Source organism: Panthera tigris, chromosome B1 (assembly GCF_018350195.1).
Source record: "Panthera tigris isolate Pti1 chromosome B1, P.tigris_Pti1_mat1.1, whole genome shotgun sequence".
NCBI lineage: Eukaryota > Metazoa > Chordata > Mammalia > Carnivora > Felidae > Panthera > Panthera tigris.
The window spans coordinates 199,735,747-199,753,580 of NC_056663.1; the positions used below are offsets into that span (position 1 = coordinate 199,735,747).

Consider the following 17,834-nt stretch of genomic DNA (forward strand, 5'->3'; position numbering starts at 1 on the left):
CCCCTCCGCAGGGGTGAGGGGGGGGCGTCTCCCCCTCCGACGGCCCGCGCGCGGGGTGGGCTCCCGCCCGCAGCCCTCCGCCCTCCCGCGGCGCCCGGCGCCCACGCCCAGTCGCGGGGCTCGGCCGGGGCCCGGGCCGGCGGCCCGCCCACAGGGCCGGCCGGCCGGAGGGGCGGGGCCGGGCGGGGCGGGGCGGGGCGGGGCGGGCCGGCGCTGATGTAATCCGGCGGCTGGGCGGAAGGATATGGAGCGCGCCCGGCTGGCGGGGCGCTGAGGCCAGTTGCCGGGTAACGGAGCGGAGCGGCCGCGGCGCGCCGCCTCCCGCCCTCCGCCGAGTGGCGCCGGAGCCGCCGCCGCTTTACGTAAGGCGCAGGCCAGGGCCGCCGGCGCTCGGCAGCCGCTCGGAGCCCTCGCCGCGAGAGGAGGCGCCCCCGCCGGCCGCCGCGCCGCCCGGCCGCTCGGCAGGTACTGCGGGCGGGCGGGCGGGGGGCCGGGGCGGGCGCGGGGGCCGCGGCGGCGGCGCCGGGGCCGGCCTGAGGGGGGCCGGGCTGCCCCGCCGGGCCGCGGGCTCCGCGAGAAGCCCGGCCGGGCCCCGGAGACCCCCCTCCCCTCCCCCCCGCCCCGGCCCGCGCGGCCGCTCGCCGGGCCGGACGATGAGTCCGCACAATGGGCCGGTGCGGCCGCGCTGGGAGCGGCTCTCTGCGGGGCGGCGAGGCGGGGCGCGGGGCCCGAGGGCGGGCGGGCGGGCGGGCGGCGGCGGCGGGGCTCCCCTGCGGCCGGCGGGTGGGCGCTCGCCGCGCCGCCCTCGGCCCGCGCGTCCCCGCGCCCCTCCCCTCCCCTCCCCTCCAGCATTGTCCTTTGGGGGGCCCGGGCGGGGAGACCGCCGGCGGGGGAGGGGCCGCGCGGGGGCGGGGCGGGCGCTGACTGACGGGCGCGCGGGCCTGTGGCGCGGGGCGGGCGGGGCGCGGGGTCCGGCGGAGGTGACGGCCGCGGGAGGCAGCGGCGGGTCCCCGGGAGTCGCGGGCTCGGGCCGCCGGGGGGGGGGGGGGGGGGGGCTCGCGCGGCCGCGGCGGCCTTGCCCAGCTCCCCGCGCCTGCCGGCTGGGGACACGGGGGTGCCGCGTGTGGAATGTCGCCCGCCGCCCGAGGTCTCTGCGTGCCGCGGGCGGCGCGCAGGTGACACGGCCTGCCGAGGTCCTGGAGCAGGTCCCCGATTCGTGGCAGAAGCCAGTTTGGATTTCTTCTCTTTCGCCGCCCTCCGGTTCGGGGCCTGTGTGGGCAGGGTGCGGAGACTTAGCCTGGTGAAAGGTACAGCCGACTAGGCGGGGAAGAGACGTGCGGTTCCTTGGAATGGTTTGATTGTGGTTGCTGCTAACGATGACCTGGGTTGGACACTCGCATTCATTGTCCCAAGTTTCTGAGAATGCGTTTTACATCTTTGGGCTTTAGCTTGTTACAAGACAACAACAACAAAACGGTAGGAGAAGACTGATGAGGGGGTGCGGGGGGGGGGCATGCCGGTTTGATAATAGGTGATGTTGCTGCGGATGAAATCGTACAGCCAAATCCCCAAGCTAGATTTCTCCTGTGCAGCGCGAGACCCGTGCCAGGACACCTTGACCGCTTCCTAGACTGCGAACTTACAGGAGGGGGTGGGGGGAATCTACCACTGTGCGTCCTGAAGGTCAAATATTCTGTCCTCGGTTCTTTTGGATTGATCCATTCCTAAATGGGTCTCAGGATCGTTTTAGGCCTTGTGTGTGTGTCTGTGTGGGTTTTGGTTTTTTTTTTTTGTTTTTTTTTTTTTTGGGTGACAAACCATTTTCCGGAATTGTGCCTTGGCATACCTTTAGGTAAGATCCTTGCAGTCATTACTTACTGTATACTAGAATCAATCGCTGTACTTACTAAATGATGCATTTTTAATTTTTCAAAAAGTATTTTCCTGCTTCAGTTTGGGCACATGCATTAGTTGTTTCGTTAGCCTGTTTACGGGTTTGGCCACTGGAACATCGAATGGAGGGGGGCATCCTACTTTTAAGTATTTAATTCCATAGGGAGTGGAATTAAAGGGTTTTGTTTTTTAAAGAAAAGCACAGGTCTTTAACATGGCATGAACATGAAGCAAGTCTGTAATTATTTTAAGGGTAATTAGCTTATTTGTTACACAAGTTGCAAACCCTTAAGAAAATTACATGGGTTTTTGGCGTTTCTCTAATGGTATTGTAGATCACTCTGCTTTTACAGTAGCACTTTTCGAAAGCAGTAGGAAGGATTCTTTTCGTTTTGCATAGTGTGCCTGGGTTTTCTTCCTGTTTTAGCAGCATTTGACTTGGGGCAGTTGATCGCCTCTTAGCTGGTTTTCCGGTCTGTAAAATGGAAGGAATGGCGATACCTGTCTCAGGGTGCTTCGGATCATCAGGGGAGGGGAGATGCGAAGTAATTGTGTCAACAGTCCTCTCCTTTTAAAACATTAATTAGATTGCCGCTTAGTGCGTGAAACTGCAGATTCCTCTCTGGGCCGATGCTTTCTCTTTAGGCTCCGCCCCACCCCTTCCTGTGCACACGTTGCCTGCAGTCCTCTGTCCTAAACACGGATCTGATACTGCCAGTCTCTGGCTCAGAAAGTGGAGACTGCTTGTTGTTGGAGCCTAGACTCGGGACGCACCAGCATCACGTTCAAGGCCCCTGGGACTGGCCCTCGTTATCCCTGAACTTTACATGTCTTCTCGCCACAGTGTTCCACTGAATGGGACTATGCTTGGTTCTCTGAATGTGCCAAGCTGCTCCCTCCCTTCTTTGCTTATATCCTTTTTCTCTAATTGGGATGCTCTGTCTCATTCCTGCCCCCTCTGGTTTTTAAAGGTCCATGCCCGATTTTATGTCCTCTGGGACCCTTTGGAAGTCCTGTCGACGTGAGTTTTTCGTTGCTGCCGTCATAATCCTCTATTTTTACTTTCATTATTACCTATGTCACATCGTACTGTATACGTTAAGCCCTGGTTGTGGTGACCATGCCATTATTTTATACCTCCCCCCGCCCCCCGCCCTTGCTGAGGGGCTTAAACCTTAAAGTGGCCAAATGTTTGCTAAATAAAGTCCCAGCCTGTCATCCTCCTCCTATATCATTGTTACAAAGTATTTTAATAAGCAGACATAAGAGTACCAACCATGACATTCAAAATGCAGTTGTACTACCTTGAAGATAGTTAATACTTGAAATCTTTCTTTTCAGTTACCAGGTGGTGTTTTTATACAAAGTACAAACAGCCGCCTTTCTCCTCTGTGTCCGAACTTTCAGGGTCCATGAGCCTGCCCTGCTCTCAAGTCCGTGCACCCCGTCTCTTGGGTAGAGGCAACCAGAACACAAGTTTTACAATATTTCTTCTGTCTGGAATAAAACCGCACTCGCAGCAGATTACACGCTTTTTCTTTAAAGCTTTTGTTTCTGTTTTGGAGATTTGTTCTACGTTAGAAAAGGTAGCTGGCTTTTTTGGGGGGCACTTGGATTTGCAAGATTCAGGTTGGTGTCTTGGCTCCTCTCTGTCCCCGTGTCACCGTGGGCAAGTCGGTGAAATCTCTCTTGGTCTTCAGTGTCTTTGTTCTGTGAAATGAGAACAGTCGTGTCCGTGCTATTTTTTGCTCTGCAGTGTCACTTAAAGTGGCTGTACTTCGTGCTCTGCGCGTCCTTGCTCCCACGGAAGGTGACAAGGTGTCTGCACAGCGCATTTGCCCTCCTCGTTACCGGGGCTGGAAACTGAGCCTTCTGCTGCTTGACCAGGGTTTCAGCAGGCCTTTCCCCACGTCTCCTCCTCGGCGGTTCCTGTGGCCTGTCCTTGCTGTCCTTGTGTAGGTGGCTGCTGTACGCCTGCCGACTGGCCTCCTGTTCTCCTCTCTGGTCCTCCTGCGCTCTGTTGCAGAGTTGCTCAGAGTGGGAATCAAACCCTGCCGTGCCCCCCACCTGCCAAGTATGCGCCACGGGGGTTCTCAGCGTTCCCCCCCCCCCCCCCCATCCTGGCACACCTGAGGCTTGTGGCCTCGTTCTGTTCTGACGGTAGGCTTCCCCTACAGAGATCTTCACCTTGGAGACACTGCCACCGGTTGGGAATTAGTGAGAAAGAAATCACCGAGACCCATGCCACCTGGCCTCAATTCACTTGTAAGCTCTGTCTTGACTGCACAACTCTCGCCATCTTGTATCTTAGCCCTAGACCCTCCGCCACTAATGGAAGTGTGTGTCCAGTTCCTTGCGCCTTTTTCTTCCTGACAAAAGCCTTAGTACTGAAGGCTTGGCTTAAATGCTGCTCCTCTGTGAAAGAAGCTTCCGCTGACTTTCAGAATGAACTCCCGTCATTCTCCCCCACAGTGCTTGACTGATGCTGCCACTCAGTTATTTTTCCTTATGACGTTCTAGTTTATTCTTTACATGGAGGTCTTTGCTGGATTATAAACTTCTCCAGGGAAGAGAGGGAAATCTTCTCCATCCCCTACTCCTTCTAGTGTGCGGTGTAATCTTTTACGTTGTACTTGCCCATTAAGTGGTTGACTGAGTTAGGTCACTCACTCTGCGGTCCCTGATTTCAGCAGAGGGGAGTAGGGCTGGAAGGCTTTCTGCCAGAGCTTGGTGAGTACACGTGACACAGAACAGGACCAGCACATAGTAAGTGCTCAGTTAGTAGCAGCTTTTAGCCATTATTTTGAGCAGGTGTAGACAACACTAGTGGTTGGGTAAGTTGGTAAATGGTATATGCTGGTTTACTGTAACAGTGTTTGCAGATTTGTTTCTGGGGCACCCACATTCTGGTGTGTGTAAAGACAGAAATCATTTGGCTTTTCCAACTGCAAGCCTGTTCTTTCGATAGTTTGGAAGTAAGCAGAAAAGTGAGTACTTGTTTGGAGAGGACTTTTGCACAAGCAGATTCATGACAGTTGTCCTAAATTACTCTGGAGAGCAGCAAACCTAACTCTGTGAGCTGGGTTTTTTTTGCATGTGGCTTAAGAAAGTGGAAAATGGGAATTGTTAAATTTCACACTACATGTTATTTTTCAGTAAAGCACATGTTTTCATTTTAATCTTCTATCTTGGTTTTTTTGTCTTTCTAAGTTTAAGGTTTATTTCGAGAGACAGAGATAGCATGAGTGGGGGAGGGGCATTGAGAGAGGGAGGGAGGGAGAGAGAATCCTCTGTGCTCTGGCAGCACAGAGTCTGATGCAGGACTTGAACCCACAAAGCTGTGAGATCGTGACCTGAGCCAAAACCGAGTTGAACACTTAACTGACTGAGCCACCCAGGTGCCCCTAATCTTATATCTTGTAATTATTAAGTGACAGAATGTCTCTATTTAACGTTTAGAGTGACTGTTGAAAGTCTGAATTTGACACTATCTCCAAAGCTTTCTCAGTCACTAGGCTTTCCCATAACTCTCTGTCTCTTCCTTTGGTCAGCAGTCCTAACCCCTGGCTGGAGGGGGAGAAACTAGGTGAGGAAAACCAGCTATAATTTTGAAACTTTTAATTAATTAAGTATATAGTTATTGTTTTTATTCTATTTTTTAATGTTTACTTTTGAGAGAGAGAGTGAGCAGGGCAGATGCAGAGGGGGGGGGGGGGACAGAGGATCCAAAGTGGGCTTCATGCTGGCAGCAGAGAGAGTGATGCGGGGCTCGAACTCACAAACTGTGAGATCGTGATCTGAGCTGAAGTTGGGTGCTCAACTGACTGAGCCACCCAGGCGCCCCAGTCACTGCTTTTAAATATATGTGTATTATTGATGGAAAGATGTATCTAGAAACTTTAAAAAGTAATATCTGTTGGTCCTCATGTAATACGGAATTTCCTGTTTCCAGCAACTTAGGAGTATGTATTGCTATTTAATTTACATTGACTGTGTTTATGATTATGAAGTTTTTTTAAAAGAAATCATTGAAAATCTATATATTCCTAATAAACCTTTCTTAAAACCTGCCCCAAAGAATTGAGGGGATGGCAGGGCTATCCCAGCGGATGAACTAGTACCTGTATTAGAAATAAAGGCAATAGTTCATTAATTACAGTATGCTTGAGAACATGCTGCTTTGTGTGTGCGTGTTTCTAGCTAGAGTGGTAAAGAAATGGGAGTGCTGTGAATACAGGCGCTGTGCGTGTGTGTGTGCGCGCGCGTGTGTGTGCGCGCGCGCGCGCGCGCGCTTGCGCTCCTCTCGTGACTGACACCGCCTGTAGTCTTCCTGGTGCCTGGCACAGGGGACTGGTCGCTCAGTACATGCTGACATGAGTGCACCACCTCTGGAGAAAAGAACTGCGGAGATAAGGAAGCACAAAGAAATGTGGCAGCGCGTTTTCGCGGGTCCTTTTGGCCCTGTGGCTGTTAGCTCAGTACTGCGGGAGGTGGCAAGTGCGGGGGGCGGGGCTTATTTTCCCTTTCAGGCAGGAGTTGGTTTCTAGCTCAATTACATTTTCCGGAGTACCTTTGGGATCTTAATAGCCAGTACGGAACTACTTCAAAATCGTTTGCCCAGTTTGGGGATTTATTCAAGCCCTTTATTTGGTTTTCTTTATTCAGTTACAAGCTTTCTCTCTTGTCTGATTAACATTTTGCTTCTTAGCATCTTCTCTGAAGATTGTAATCGAGAGAAGGTTTGAAATGGAAGAGACGCTTTTTAAATAATTTTTTTTGGTTGCTGTTATTTGCCACTGCTTTCTTTGGTACCACCGTAGATAATTGAGTACTGGTGGTATTTTTGTTAATTTTTTTTTTTGCTAGTACCATCAAAGAAGTTTTCTTGTTTTTGTAAACTTAAAAGCTTTATTTAATACAATTAAGGTATATTTTGTATGATTCATTAAAACATTGTTCCAAATATTAGTAACTGTTGTAAAACTTGTTTAGATTTTTCCAAGTACATGTTAAGTGGGGCGCCTGGGTAGCTCAGTCTGTTAAGCCTCTGACTTCAGCTCAGGTCATGATCTCTTGGTTCATGAATTTGAACGGACGCGGGGTCTGTGCTGACAGCTCAGAGCCTGGAGCCTGCTTCTGTGTCTGTCTCTCTCTCTCTCTCGCCTTCCATCGCTTGTGTTCTCAGTCTGTCTCAAAAATAAATAAAACTTAAAAAAAGTACATTAAGAAATCTAAAAAAGCATCAAGTTATAAGATGACAAATAAGTCTCCTCTTTGGCTCTCCTTCCCCTCCTGTATTCATCCTGTACTTAAAGAACCACTGATTAAGTTTCTTGAATGTCACAGGAAAAAAATATGCTTTTTTTTTCTTTTTTCTTTTTTTTTTTTTTTTGCATTCTAGTACTTCTAAAAAACGGAGTCCCTGTAGAGTGTTCTGTGTTTAAGCAAACTCTGAACTTTGTATCTTGGAGTGCATCTTGGAGCGCTTTCCATGCCAGCACATACAGATCTCTGTGTACAGACCTACTTCACTGTGTTTTGTGTTTTTGTTTTTTTTTTTTTAATGTGCCTAATAGTCCATTGTATGAATGTGCCAGAATTTAACTCTTTGATGGGATGGGCTTCCATACAGTGCTGCTGTGAACATTCCTAACATGTGTCTTGGTGAACTTTTGTGAATAACCTTCTTACTGTAACGCAGCCTAAAAAAAAAAAAAAAGACCAGAAAGTTTCTAACTTCTCTGAATTATCATTGATCATGTTAAAATTCTTTTGGTGGGTATATTTTAATAACTTCAGACATCAGCCTGGATATTTTCTTCTTATATCATGGGTAGCCCTGTGATCTAATTTTGTGCTACTAAGGAAGACAAATTCTTTGTATCGCACATGGAGTATTTGGTTAAAAATTACACAGAAATTAGAGAAAGGTAAATATGTACGACTTCACTCATCTGAGGAATTTAAGATACAAAACAGATGAACATAAGGGAAGGGAAGCAAAAGTAATATAAAAACAGGGAGGGGGACAAAACATAAGAGACTCTTAATACAGAGAACAAACAGCGTTGCTGGAGGGGTTGCGGGTGGGGGGGTGGGCCGAACGGGTAAGGGGCATTTAGGAAGACACTTGTTGGGATGAGCACTGGGTGTTATACACAGGGGATGAATCCCTGGATTCTACCCCTGATATCATTATTGCACTAAATGCTGCCTAACTTGAGTGTGAATTAAAAAAGAAAATTATAAAGCTTCAGGGTCAGCTTCATGAGTCAGCAACCTGTACAGACAGTCCTCACTTGGTTTAGTGCTCTGCTGGCACAGTCTTGATACTCTTAATAATTTTGATCAAAGGGCCTACGTTTTCACTTTGCACTGGACCCTACCAGTTATGTAGCCTGTCCAGTAAAGACTTTCTTTTTAAGATTTTTTTTTAAGTTAATTTATTGAGAGAGAGAAAGAAAGAGAACGAATGAATCTGAAGCAGATGCGGGGCTCACACTCCCGAACTGTGAGATCATGACTTGGGCTGAAATCAAGAGTTGGGTGCTTAACTGGCCAAGCCACCCAGGTGCCCCCTGTAAAGACTTTTTAAAAGAAGCGTTTAAAGGGAAGTAGCCCTCATCCTTACACCACCTAATCCTGCTCCCTGTGAGCAACCACCGTCAACAATTTAGTTTATCTGCTTGGAGACTTTTTGGACTGCATATGTAAGTGCATGTACGTCATTCTTGAGTTTTTTTAAAACTGCTAATAATTAAGTGTGCAAAGTCAGTGTGTATTTTCTTGAAAAAACCTCATAATCTGGGGGAGCCTGGGTGGCTTAGTCGGTTAAGTGTCTGACTTCGGCTCAGGTCTTGATCTCACAGTTTGATCTTACGGTTTGTGGGTCCAAGCCCTGCATTGGGCTCTGTGCTGACAGCTCAGAGCCTGGAGCCTGCTTCGGATTCTGTGTCTCCCTCTCTCTCTCTGTCCCTCCCCCACTTGTGCACGTTCTCGCTCTCTCTCTCAAAAGTAAATAAACTGGGCGCCTGGGTGGCTCAGTTGGTTAAGCAGCCGACTTCAGCTCAGGTCATGATCTCACAGTTAGTGAGTTTGAGCCCCGCGTCAGGCTCTGCGCTGATAGCTTGGAGCCTGGAGCCTGTTTCGGATTCTGTGTCTCCCTGTCTCTCTGTTCCTCCCCTGCTCTCACTCGGTCTCTTTATCAAAAATAAATAAAGATTAAAAAAAAATTAAGCATTAAAAAAATTTTTGAAAGAGGAGCGCCTGGGTGGCTCAGTCAGTTAAGGTTCCTACTTCAGCTGAGGTCATGATCTCACAGTTTGTGAGTTTGCGTCCCAGGTCGGGTGCTGTGTTGACAGCTCGGAGCCTGGAACCTGCTTCGGATTCTGTCCCCACCCCACCCCCCACCCCCCCGCCCCTCTCCCACTTGAGCTCTCTTTCAAAAATAAAATAAAATAAATAATAAACCTCATAACCTAGAGTGCTACAAACTTAAACTTTAAAGGAGCTGCAAAACCAGCAGTAGGAAGGTGGTACTGAACTCCAGTTTTAGATTTTTGCATTGGGTTGTTTTTTTCTAAAAAGCATGCTTAAAGCTTTAGGGAAACAGCTTAAGTTTCAAGAGTGTTAAGATCTCTATCTCTGATGATATTTCATTTTCTAAAATCTAGTAAAATAAACCATAAGCCCACCACAGGCAAGTCAGGAATGAAAATAAAGTTTCATCATCAGCTAGGCTCAGTTGAACAAGGGATCACTAGTTGGTATATAGGCTTATTTGGGAGCTTTATTTAGTTACAAAGTAGTCAGATTTCTTGGTGGAAGGGAAAGGAGTCTTAGGAATGGTTAGGGAGAGTGGGTGGGGAGGTGGGTGAGCCCTGGCCTGCTCAGCAGCTCCTGTGCCGCATGCCTGGTGTGAGGGGCCACAGGGAACGGACTCCTGTGTCGTCCTCTGACCCTGGACAGGTGGTATCCTGTCGGTTTTGCACACGGTGCAGCTGTGGCCGGGAGGGCTTCTCTAAGGTTACAAATAATATATGGTGGAACCAGGGCCCAAAATTCTTTTTTTTTTTTTAATGTTTATTTTTTACTGTTGGGGAGAGCGTGCACATGCGTGTGAGCGCGAGTGGGGGAGGCAGAGAATCGCAATCAGGCTCTGCGCCTCCGTTAGGGCAGAGACGCAGCAGGGGTGTGGAGGGACAGCCTTCTGACCTCTGTGCAGGTGAGACCCTGTGCAAGGCAGCGAGGGGAGGAGGGACTGGGTGGGGGCCGCCTCAGGCCAGGGCGGTTCTGAGAGAGCCTCGGTCAGGCTACTGGGGGGGCTGCCAGGCTACTGGGGGGGCTGCCGCAGGCTGGGTGGCCTGGGTCTAGTACCCCTTCCTGGTCAGCAGTGCTGGGCGTGGGCCCGTTGTCGCTGGGTGCCTCTGAATGTGCGGCAGCAGCAGCAGGAGGCTGTGGGTCAGCTCGGCCCCCGGCAGCGGGTTCTCCTGCAGGGCCATCTGAGCGGGGCACCCCCATGGTCACCACACATGCAGCCCTGCTCTGTCCTGACAGTACGAGTAGGCAAATGGGCATGAGTGGCAAGTGAAAATTCATGCTGAGAAGATCCAGGTCGGTCTGAGGACCTGGCCGGCGCGGCTCACGGCTGCTGCTTACTGCGTCGTTGGCTGTGTTTGTGTGCCTGGATTGCCTGATATCAGGCAAAGATTTCTTCCCTTACGCGTTACACTTTTCCCCCTGCAGTTCGTTCTCCCATTTCCAAAAACATAAGTGCACATTTCAGAGCAGCGTTTCTAACCTGCGTTTTTCCCCTAGCGGTGGCCCGGAGACTGAAACTGCCCCGAGTGGACTCTCTCGGGCCTTGCCGGGGCAGGCAGCAGAGCACCCGGGGAAGGATCGGGTAGCACCCTGCAGTCTGCCATTGGCTAAAGTGGGGTGAGCGCTGGTCTCGCTTTCCTTCCGGCCCAGGGTTCAGGTCTGTCAGCTTCTCAAAACGTCTCTAGGTCTTTGGGAATGGTGAACAGCAGTGGCCAAACCAAAAGCTTTGGTTAAGAAGGATACACTGAACGCAAAGTAGGAAGGCTTTGCTTTGATCCTTCAAAGTTGTCTGACAGCAAGCCTGCAGGACGGGAGGAGCCAACGGTGGGATGGAAGCAGCACCAGCTTCCCCGCTGCACGTGCAGTGCGGCTCTGCTGTGGACCCGCCGTGGGACCCTGAATACGTTTAGGCGTCTTCCTCTGGAAAATGCACAGGTTTGGTTTCGCGTGGTGTTTTTTCCTGCTGTGAAAGCATGTCTGGCACAGAGCAGGAGTTCACATGGTTTTTGAATGAACAAATGAGTAAGAGCATTCTGGAGGCGGGGTGGGGAGACGCACTTGGGGCAGCTCCCCTGCTCCTCGCCTGTGCCCCCTGGAACCGCTTTCAGGCGCAGTGTTGGGTTTTGCTTCTTTGAGAAATGTTTGAACGGCACCAGATTAGAGGATGTCTCTGAGCGCAAAGTCGGCGTGCTCCTGACTGACGCCTGCCGGGTCCTTTCTCCTCACTGTCACATGCCGTGTGCTTTTCAGGAGGTGGAATCTGCAGCAGCAGCAATGCCCTTCCAGTCCCGCGGAAGGTAGGAGGTGCCGCAGGACTTCCCGGGGCTACTGGGCACTTGCAGCCACAGAGTGATTCTTCCTCTCTGCCTGCTGAGCTGTAGAAGCTGCCAGCCTGAAAAGATGGTGTCGGGAGGGTTGCTTCCTTCTGGAGGTTCTGAGGAAGGACCTGTTCTGTGCCTCTCTCTTAGCTTCTGCTTCCTTGGCTTGTCTGCACCTCGCTGCGGTTTCTGCCTCTCTGTGCCTGTGGCCTTCTCCGTGGGTCTCTGTCCACGTTTCCCTCATCCTGTAAGGACACGGTTGCCGGGTTAGGGGCCGAACAGAGGTAGATTGAACGGTGGTCGTAGGAGAGTGGAAAGGAGTTACTAGTTGAAGGGACTGTGGCACCTCGGGCTTGGGGGAGCGTATCCATGTTCCTAAACACGGAACATAGAAATGTGGATTCCGGTTGATCTGCACAGCAAATGATGGGACGTTGAGGATGATTATTTTGTGCACGTGCTGAAATCACATTCTCTTAGCTTTAAAGTTACTAGAGAACGTGCCACCACTGCCCCCCCCCCCCCCCCCCCCCCCCCCCCCCCGATGCCTCGTCACGCCCACCGTGTCTCGCATACGCACCAGATGGTGGTGGTTTCTGATACTCGAATACAGTTAAGGGTCACTTGAATCTGATGGTGGAGTCGGTTCTTTGGGAAGTGGGTTCTCTGCAAAGCAGCTGTTGGCGGTTCAGGGTGCGATGCTGATTGAGAAGAACCCGCGGGGTCCGTGCCTGTAGAAAGGAAGGAGACACTGGGCTGCCTTGTAGGCCCGGCCCAGCCTTGGCCAACCCCGTGGGGAGGCTGGCAGCTAGAATAGCCCTTGAGAGTTGCCCCAGAACGAACCAAATGACCAGACCTGCACAGTCTCCTCAGTTGTCGGATGTAGACCAGTCTCGGGCAAGGGGCAGCGCCCTGTGGCTGAGGGGGTCCGTCAAGAGGCGCCCGCACACGGCACTCCCCGTGGCCTGCAGCTCATCCTTCGCTGGGGGTGTCTGGGTGGGGCGTCCGTGTCTGCCACAGCTGGACGGTCGTTTTCCTAGAAAACTTGATTGATTTGATGTTACTTATCGGTTGTCTTTCTGAAGAAATGTAGGGTAAGCCCGTTCCCCATTCTCTGTGACTCCCCTCAGCCACCATCCCTGCTCCTGCCCACTGCACGTATGACGTGTGTGTGGCAGGTGCATAAGCAGTTAGTGTGTGCAGTAAGCCTCCCCCACCCCCGATGAAACATACCGATTTCCTTAAACTTAATGTGATTTCACGTGGTGTCTATGCTAACCTGCGATTTTCTTGGTGTGGTTGAGACTTCTGGGTTTTCTTTAGCTATACATATTTTCGAAAAATTACCAGTGGCGTAAAGGTACTTAGAACAGTAGCTCATTCTCAAAATTTTGGAACCTGTTTCCTGTGAATTTAAAATTCTTGATTCACTTAATCCTATCTTCCTTTTTCCCCTCTTTGGATTTGTCCTGCTTCGATGATTTGCAGGACTTCTGAAGGCATCTGTGGTCCAACTGGACTGGTCAGAGCAGAGTGTAACTGCTGGAAAGCCAGAGTTGGACGCAGACCGTTGCTGCTGCGGGCCTCCCCGTTGGGGCCAGAAGCGCCCTTTGGGTGGTTGTGAGTTGTCGCCAGAGGGTATGTCGTGACCAGGAGCCTGGCTCTGGAGTTAGCTTCGCTTGCTTCCGGATCCCGAGTCTTCCTCTTTCTTGATGTTTGGAGAAACTAAGTTTCTGTTCTAAGTTCCCGTTTCGTCATCTGTTCAAAGGGAATAATGACGGTGTCTACCTCATGGGTCGATGGGATGCAGAGAACGAGCATGTCGAACGCTTGGGTGGTAAAGAGCCCGTAAGCAAGCTGCTTCTGCTGTGCTGGGAGAAAACCACGTGTATGTCGTAAGGAAGGAAGTCCCTTTCTTCACTAATTCCAGACCTAGGTGACGGAGCGAGAGCCATCCTCGCAGACTGCCGGTGGAAGGAAATGTTCTTAACCAGTAAAGGGTGTCTGCAGAAGACCTACAGAGAACATTGGTTTTAATGAGGAAGTGTGGAAACACTTCCTGTATCATCAGGTTCCGGACAGAGGACACTCCTCTTCCCTGCCCCGCCGAGGTGAGGGCGGCCCCACGACCAGAGAGCGGCATTGACCTGCCTAAGGACTGCACCGCTAGAAACACAAAACTTCTCCTTCGTACAGAGAACCTAGCAGAGCCTGTGGCCTAGGTTCTAGGAATAAATCTGTGTGTGGAACGTGAAAACTCACTTGAGAGGTCTGGGAGGACACCCCAAGAAATGGAGAGATGGTCCTCGTTCATAACTAGGAAGGAACCTCAGTAGCGTAAACGCTGCGGGTCTGTTTTCAAGTTGATCTGTATGTTCAGTGCGTTTCCAGTGAAAACCCCGGCAGGGCTTCTCACCGAAGGTGGTGGCCGATCCTAAAATTGTAAGACAGAGCCAAGGGCCATGCATAGGGAGGACCCTCGTGAGGAGGACTCCCGGTACCTCCCGCGAGAGTCTGGCAGTTAAGAGCGGGTGGTGTCGCCTGGGGAGGAGCGTGTGCAGCACAGCAGAGGGCCCCAGGCAGACGTGCGGTTCTGGGGGACTTTGCTGCGGGAAGGAAGTGCCAGCACCCACGGGGTGGAGGGCTGATCCTGCAGAGACGCTGGCCCTTTCCGTACAGAAAAGCGTGCAGTCGGGTGCCTGCCTCCCTGGTCCTAGGTGTGGGTGACTGGGAGATGGAGCAAGGACGCGAACGTTTCAGTGGGTTTTACGAGGCTGCCCGAGTTCTCAGTGGCCGAAGCACCAGACGGTCCTCCCTGGCTCACGTCACACGTTGGCGGCCGCGAGTCGGTCGCCACAGTCTTCTCATTCTGAGACCCGGGCCGAGGCTGTCGCGTTTGGGACACGTTCTTCCTGTGATACCAGAAGAGGCCGAGCCTAATCACACCATCACGTTTGAAGCCGCCTGGACGTGGTGTGTGTCACACCGGGGTCACGGGGAGCAGCGCAGGGCGCGTACTCGGCCCACGTCCGGGGAGGCACTGCCAGCCCTTCCCACGGCGACGGTAGGGCCTTGCTGTGTAACGGGACGTGGAAGGGAAGGGCTAGTTGGGAGCATGATTCAGGTTGCCACAACATGAGAAGAAAAACTGGAGTGCTTTTAGAAGAAAATACAGACGGGCGTCTTTCTGACCTTGAGGTAGGGAAAGGTGTCTAAGGGCAGGTGTTCTCAAACTGAAGTACAATTGCGGGCGGCTGACTGGCTCAGTCTCTAGAGCAGGCAGCTCTTGATCTCCGGGGCACGAGTTCAAGCCCCACATTGGGCCTAGAGGTTACTTAAGAAAAAACGTGCATTTGTCCCCTGGGGAACTGGGTAAAATGCAAATTCTGATTCAGCGGGTCTGAGTAAGATCTGACCTATAAAGTCCGCCACCACAGTGACTCTCTCCCCTCTTAAGTCCTGTTCTCCATTGTTCTCGTAGTAAAGATCTCACACCCTTGGGTGGGGGGTGGGTCCTTCTGTTTTAGTCAGCCCTTCCTTTGAGTTTTAGGCCCCCTGCCTCTTTCCCAGCACCTTCACGTTGGGGCGCTAGTTAGCCTTGTGGGAGGCCCGGGTGGTGTCGACTCTGTTGTGGAAGCTGAATCCAGCCCGAATGCTTCGTCTATGTCTCCCCCAAAGACATAAGGGCACAGAGGGGGTTTTGCTGTAACATGATAGGTTACACAGTGGTGACTCAAGTACGGAGCGAGGAGGTGTAGGAGGTTGGCGATGGAGAGAGAGCACGGAAGATTGAAATTAATTGGTGTGAGATTATTTCAGGAAGGAATGGCAACATCGAAGAAAAGATGCAGTTGAACGTAAGTGCATACGTGTGCAGTTCTCCTGCAGGACGAGGCCAGCCAGCTCACGTTCAAACACACGTCCTGTGGAGGGTTGGAATCTGAGGCGGAGAGGTCAGGGCAGGAGGATTGATTTGTCGGTAGTGACTTCTGCATAAATTACACAGACCTTTGACCTTGTCCATGAGGGGCTGAAACTTGAATGTTCCAGGATCTCCGACGCACCTCCGGGCCAAAATCACTCCAGCAGCTCCGGTTCCTTGGTTAGATAACACCTGGAAGAGGCATCTGGAGAAGATTGCTCTAATTTATTACACATTTCTAGAGATTACAATCCCTTTTTTCCAGAGTTGTCTAATTTCGTATTCACTTGACTGGAATACTTACTGCTAACCCCCAAATGAAATACTTCACGAGCGAGAACTTGGCCAGAATCTGTAAGAAAAGCATTACCACCAACTTCATATTTATTTTTAAATGTTTATTTATTCTTTTGAGAGATTGCAAGCAGGGGAGGGGCAGAGAGAGAGGGGGACAGAGGATCCAAAGCGGGCTCTGTGCTGTGGGGCCTGACTCAGAAACCGCGAGATCATGACCTGAGCCGAAGTCGGACGCTCAACCGAACGAGCCAGCCCGCCCTAACCAACTTCATGTTTAACGGGAGTCATTTGAAAGTTGACTTTTGTGTTCAGTGTTTGGATACTTGGCTGGTTTTGTGTATATGCTTTTCTCAGCTGTGAGCGTATGTTCCTGGGGTATATGTGAGGGTGTATTTCTGCTACTTTTTGTATTTACATTTCCCTTTGTAATAATATTAATGACTTGAGTATGTCAGTGAAATTTTAAAGAGTTTTGACCCATATAGAGCTCTACAGATCATCATTTCAGTCTGTTTTTTGAGAAGGGTTTTCATTGGTGTAAATTCCAATCCAAACTCTGTCACCTTTGTGTCCTACTTTGCTGGGTATTTTATTTTATCTTTTGAAACTGTATTATTATTACTTTATTGTTAAGGAATCCACTTCTGTGACTGTCCTGAAGCCCGGGCTGGGTGAACAGTGATGAGTCCTGGAGGTAACCCTCAAGTCTGGACTTTGTGGTCATAGGTGCTGTCCTCTCTACTTTGCTGCTTGAGGCAGATAGCAGCCCGAGACCACAGGCAGGTTGGGACCTGTGCAGGTCGCTGGGTATATTAAGTATATTTTCGAGAACATTGCATTGTTAATATTGCCCGGTCTTTATTTATATTTTGGGTCTTGACAGATGTCATTGATGTAGGGAGAATTCTATAGATCAACAGTCCTATTAATGCCACTGTACTTGGCCTCTAAGCGTAGTGGGGCTTCTCAGCATGTTTCCCAGATTCAGGGATGCCTCAAAGTACACTTAAAGTCCGTAGCTTTTCTTTACTTTTTTTAAGTTAATTTATTTATTTTGAGAGAGAGAAAGAGTGAGAACGTGAGCAGGGGAAGGGGAGGAGCAGGGGCAGAGAGAGGGAGAGAAAGAATCCCAAGCAGGCTCCACGCTGTCAACGCAGAGCCCGATGCGGGGCTCCATCTCAAGAACCATGAGATTGGGACCTGAACCGAAATCAAGAGTCACACCCTTGACCGACTGAGCCACCCAGGTGCCCCCAGATTGGTAGCGTTTCTAAATTGGTTAGCAGCTGTGCTTGACCCCAGCAGATGTTTAAGTACGGGTGCCTCCCCATTGTCTTGACCCTCCACTTGGGGGCCCTGGAGGATGCCCTCTGAGCACCACGCTCTGCCTTCCCGTGTAGGAGAGCCGCTGGCCGGTTGAGTTCACTCCTGGTGGTGGCTCTGCCATTAGTATCCTGTTGTCAGATGCCTATTTGATCCACTAAAGAGCAGCTTGGTGGTTTTGTCAATGGAAATAAACCCAGGATCATTTCAGTGGCTGTCAACACCTCCTTGACACTCAGGTGCCGGCTTTGCTGCTGTGCCTGTAATAGGCGTTGGCGGATAATTGGTATGCGTTGATGCAGGCATCCACCCTCCCTCCGTATATGTAATCCCAGATGAGGATCGAGGCGTGCCCAGGGGAAAGGGGGGAAATCTGTAAGCTTCGGATACCATGTAAAAAGGAGCACTGATTGATTTACTACGTAGAACTATAATTTTTGCAGATTATTTAAAGGAAAGTAAAGGAGAAAGAAATACTTAATGATCTTATTCCTAAATGGTATCTTCAGTTTAACTTGTCGACTCTAGGAAATTTAGGATACAAGGCCCCTAAGATGATCTGTGTCTAACTTATGACTTGGCCGTTAGGGAATATGTTAATTCTTTCTGCTTAGAAGGTCATATTTCCCAAAGTGTGTTCTGAGGAACACAAAAGAGGTCTATAATTAAATAAGTATGGAAAATGCTATCTACTGTGTCTCCTTTCTGGAGGTTCCAGATGCACATTACCATATTAAAAGTTCTAAGATGTCCTAAAATAA

General features: G+C 50.8%; 2 protein-coding genes across 2 annotated transcripts in view; one reads left to right on the plus strand and one right to left on the minus strand.

Annotated features, from left to right (window-relative positions):
- The first annotated feature begins 357 nt into the window (after positions 1–357).
- KIAA0232 (KIAA0232 ortholog) overlaps positions 358–17,834 on the plus strand; it is an 84,069-nt gene continuing 66,592 nt past the window's right edge. Inside the window, exon 1 of the mRNA XM_042984991.1 lies at positions 358–465. The gene's annotated coding sequence lies outside the window, so the exon portion shown is untranslated. The remainder of the gene's footprint in view (positions 466–17,834) is intronic.
- On the minus strand, positions 359–10,413 carry LOC122238097 (skin secretory protein xP2-like). Its single transcript, XM_042984802.1, has 4 exons — positions 10,270–10,413; positions 3,745–3,960; positions 666–1,269; positions 359–468 (listed from the first exon to the last, which is right to left on the minus strand). The coding sequence occupies exons 1-4, from the start codon at positions 10,411–10,413 to the stop codon at positions 359–361; spliced, it is 1,074 nt and encodes a 357-aa protein (XP_042840736.1).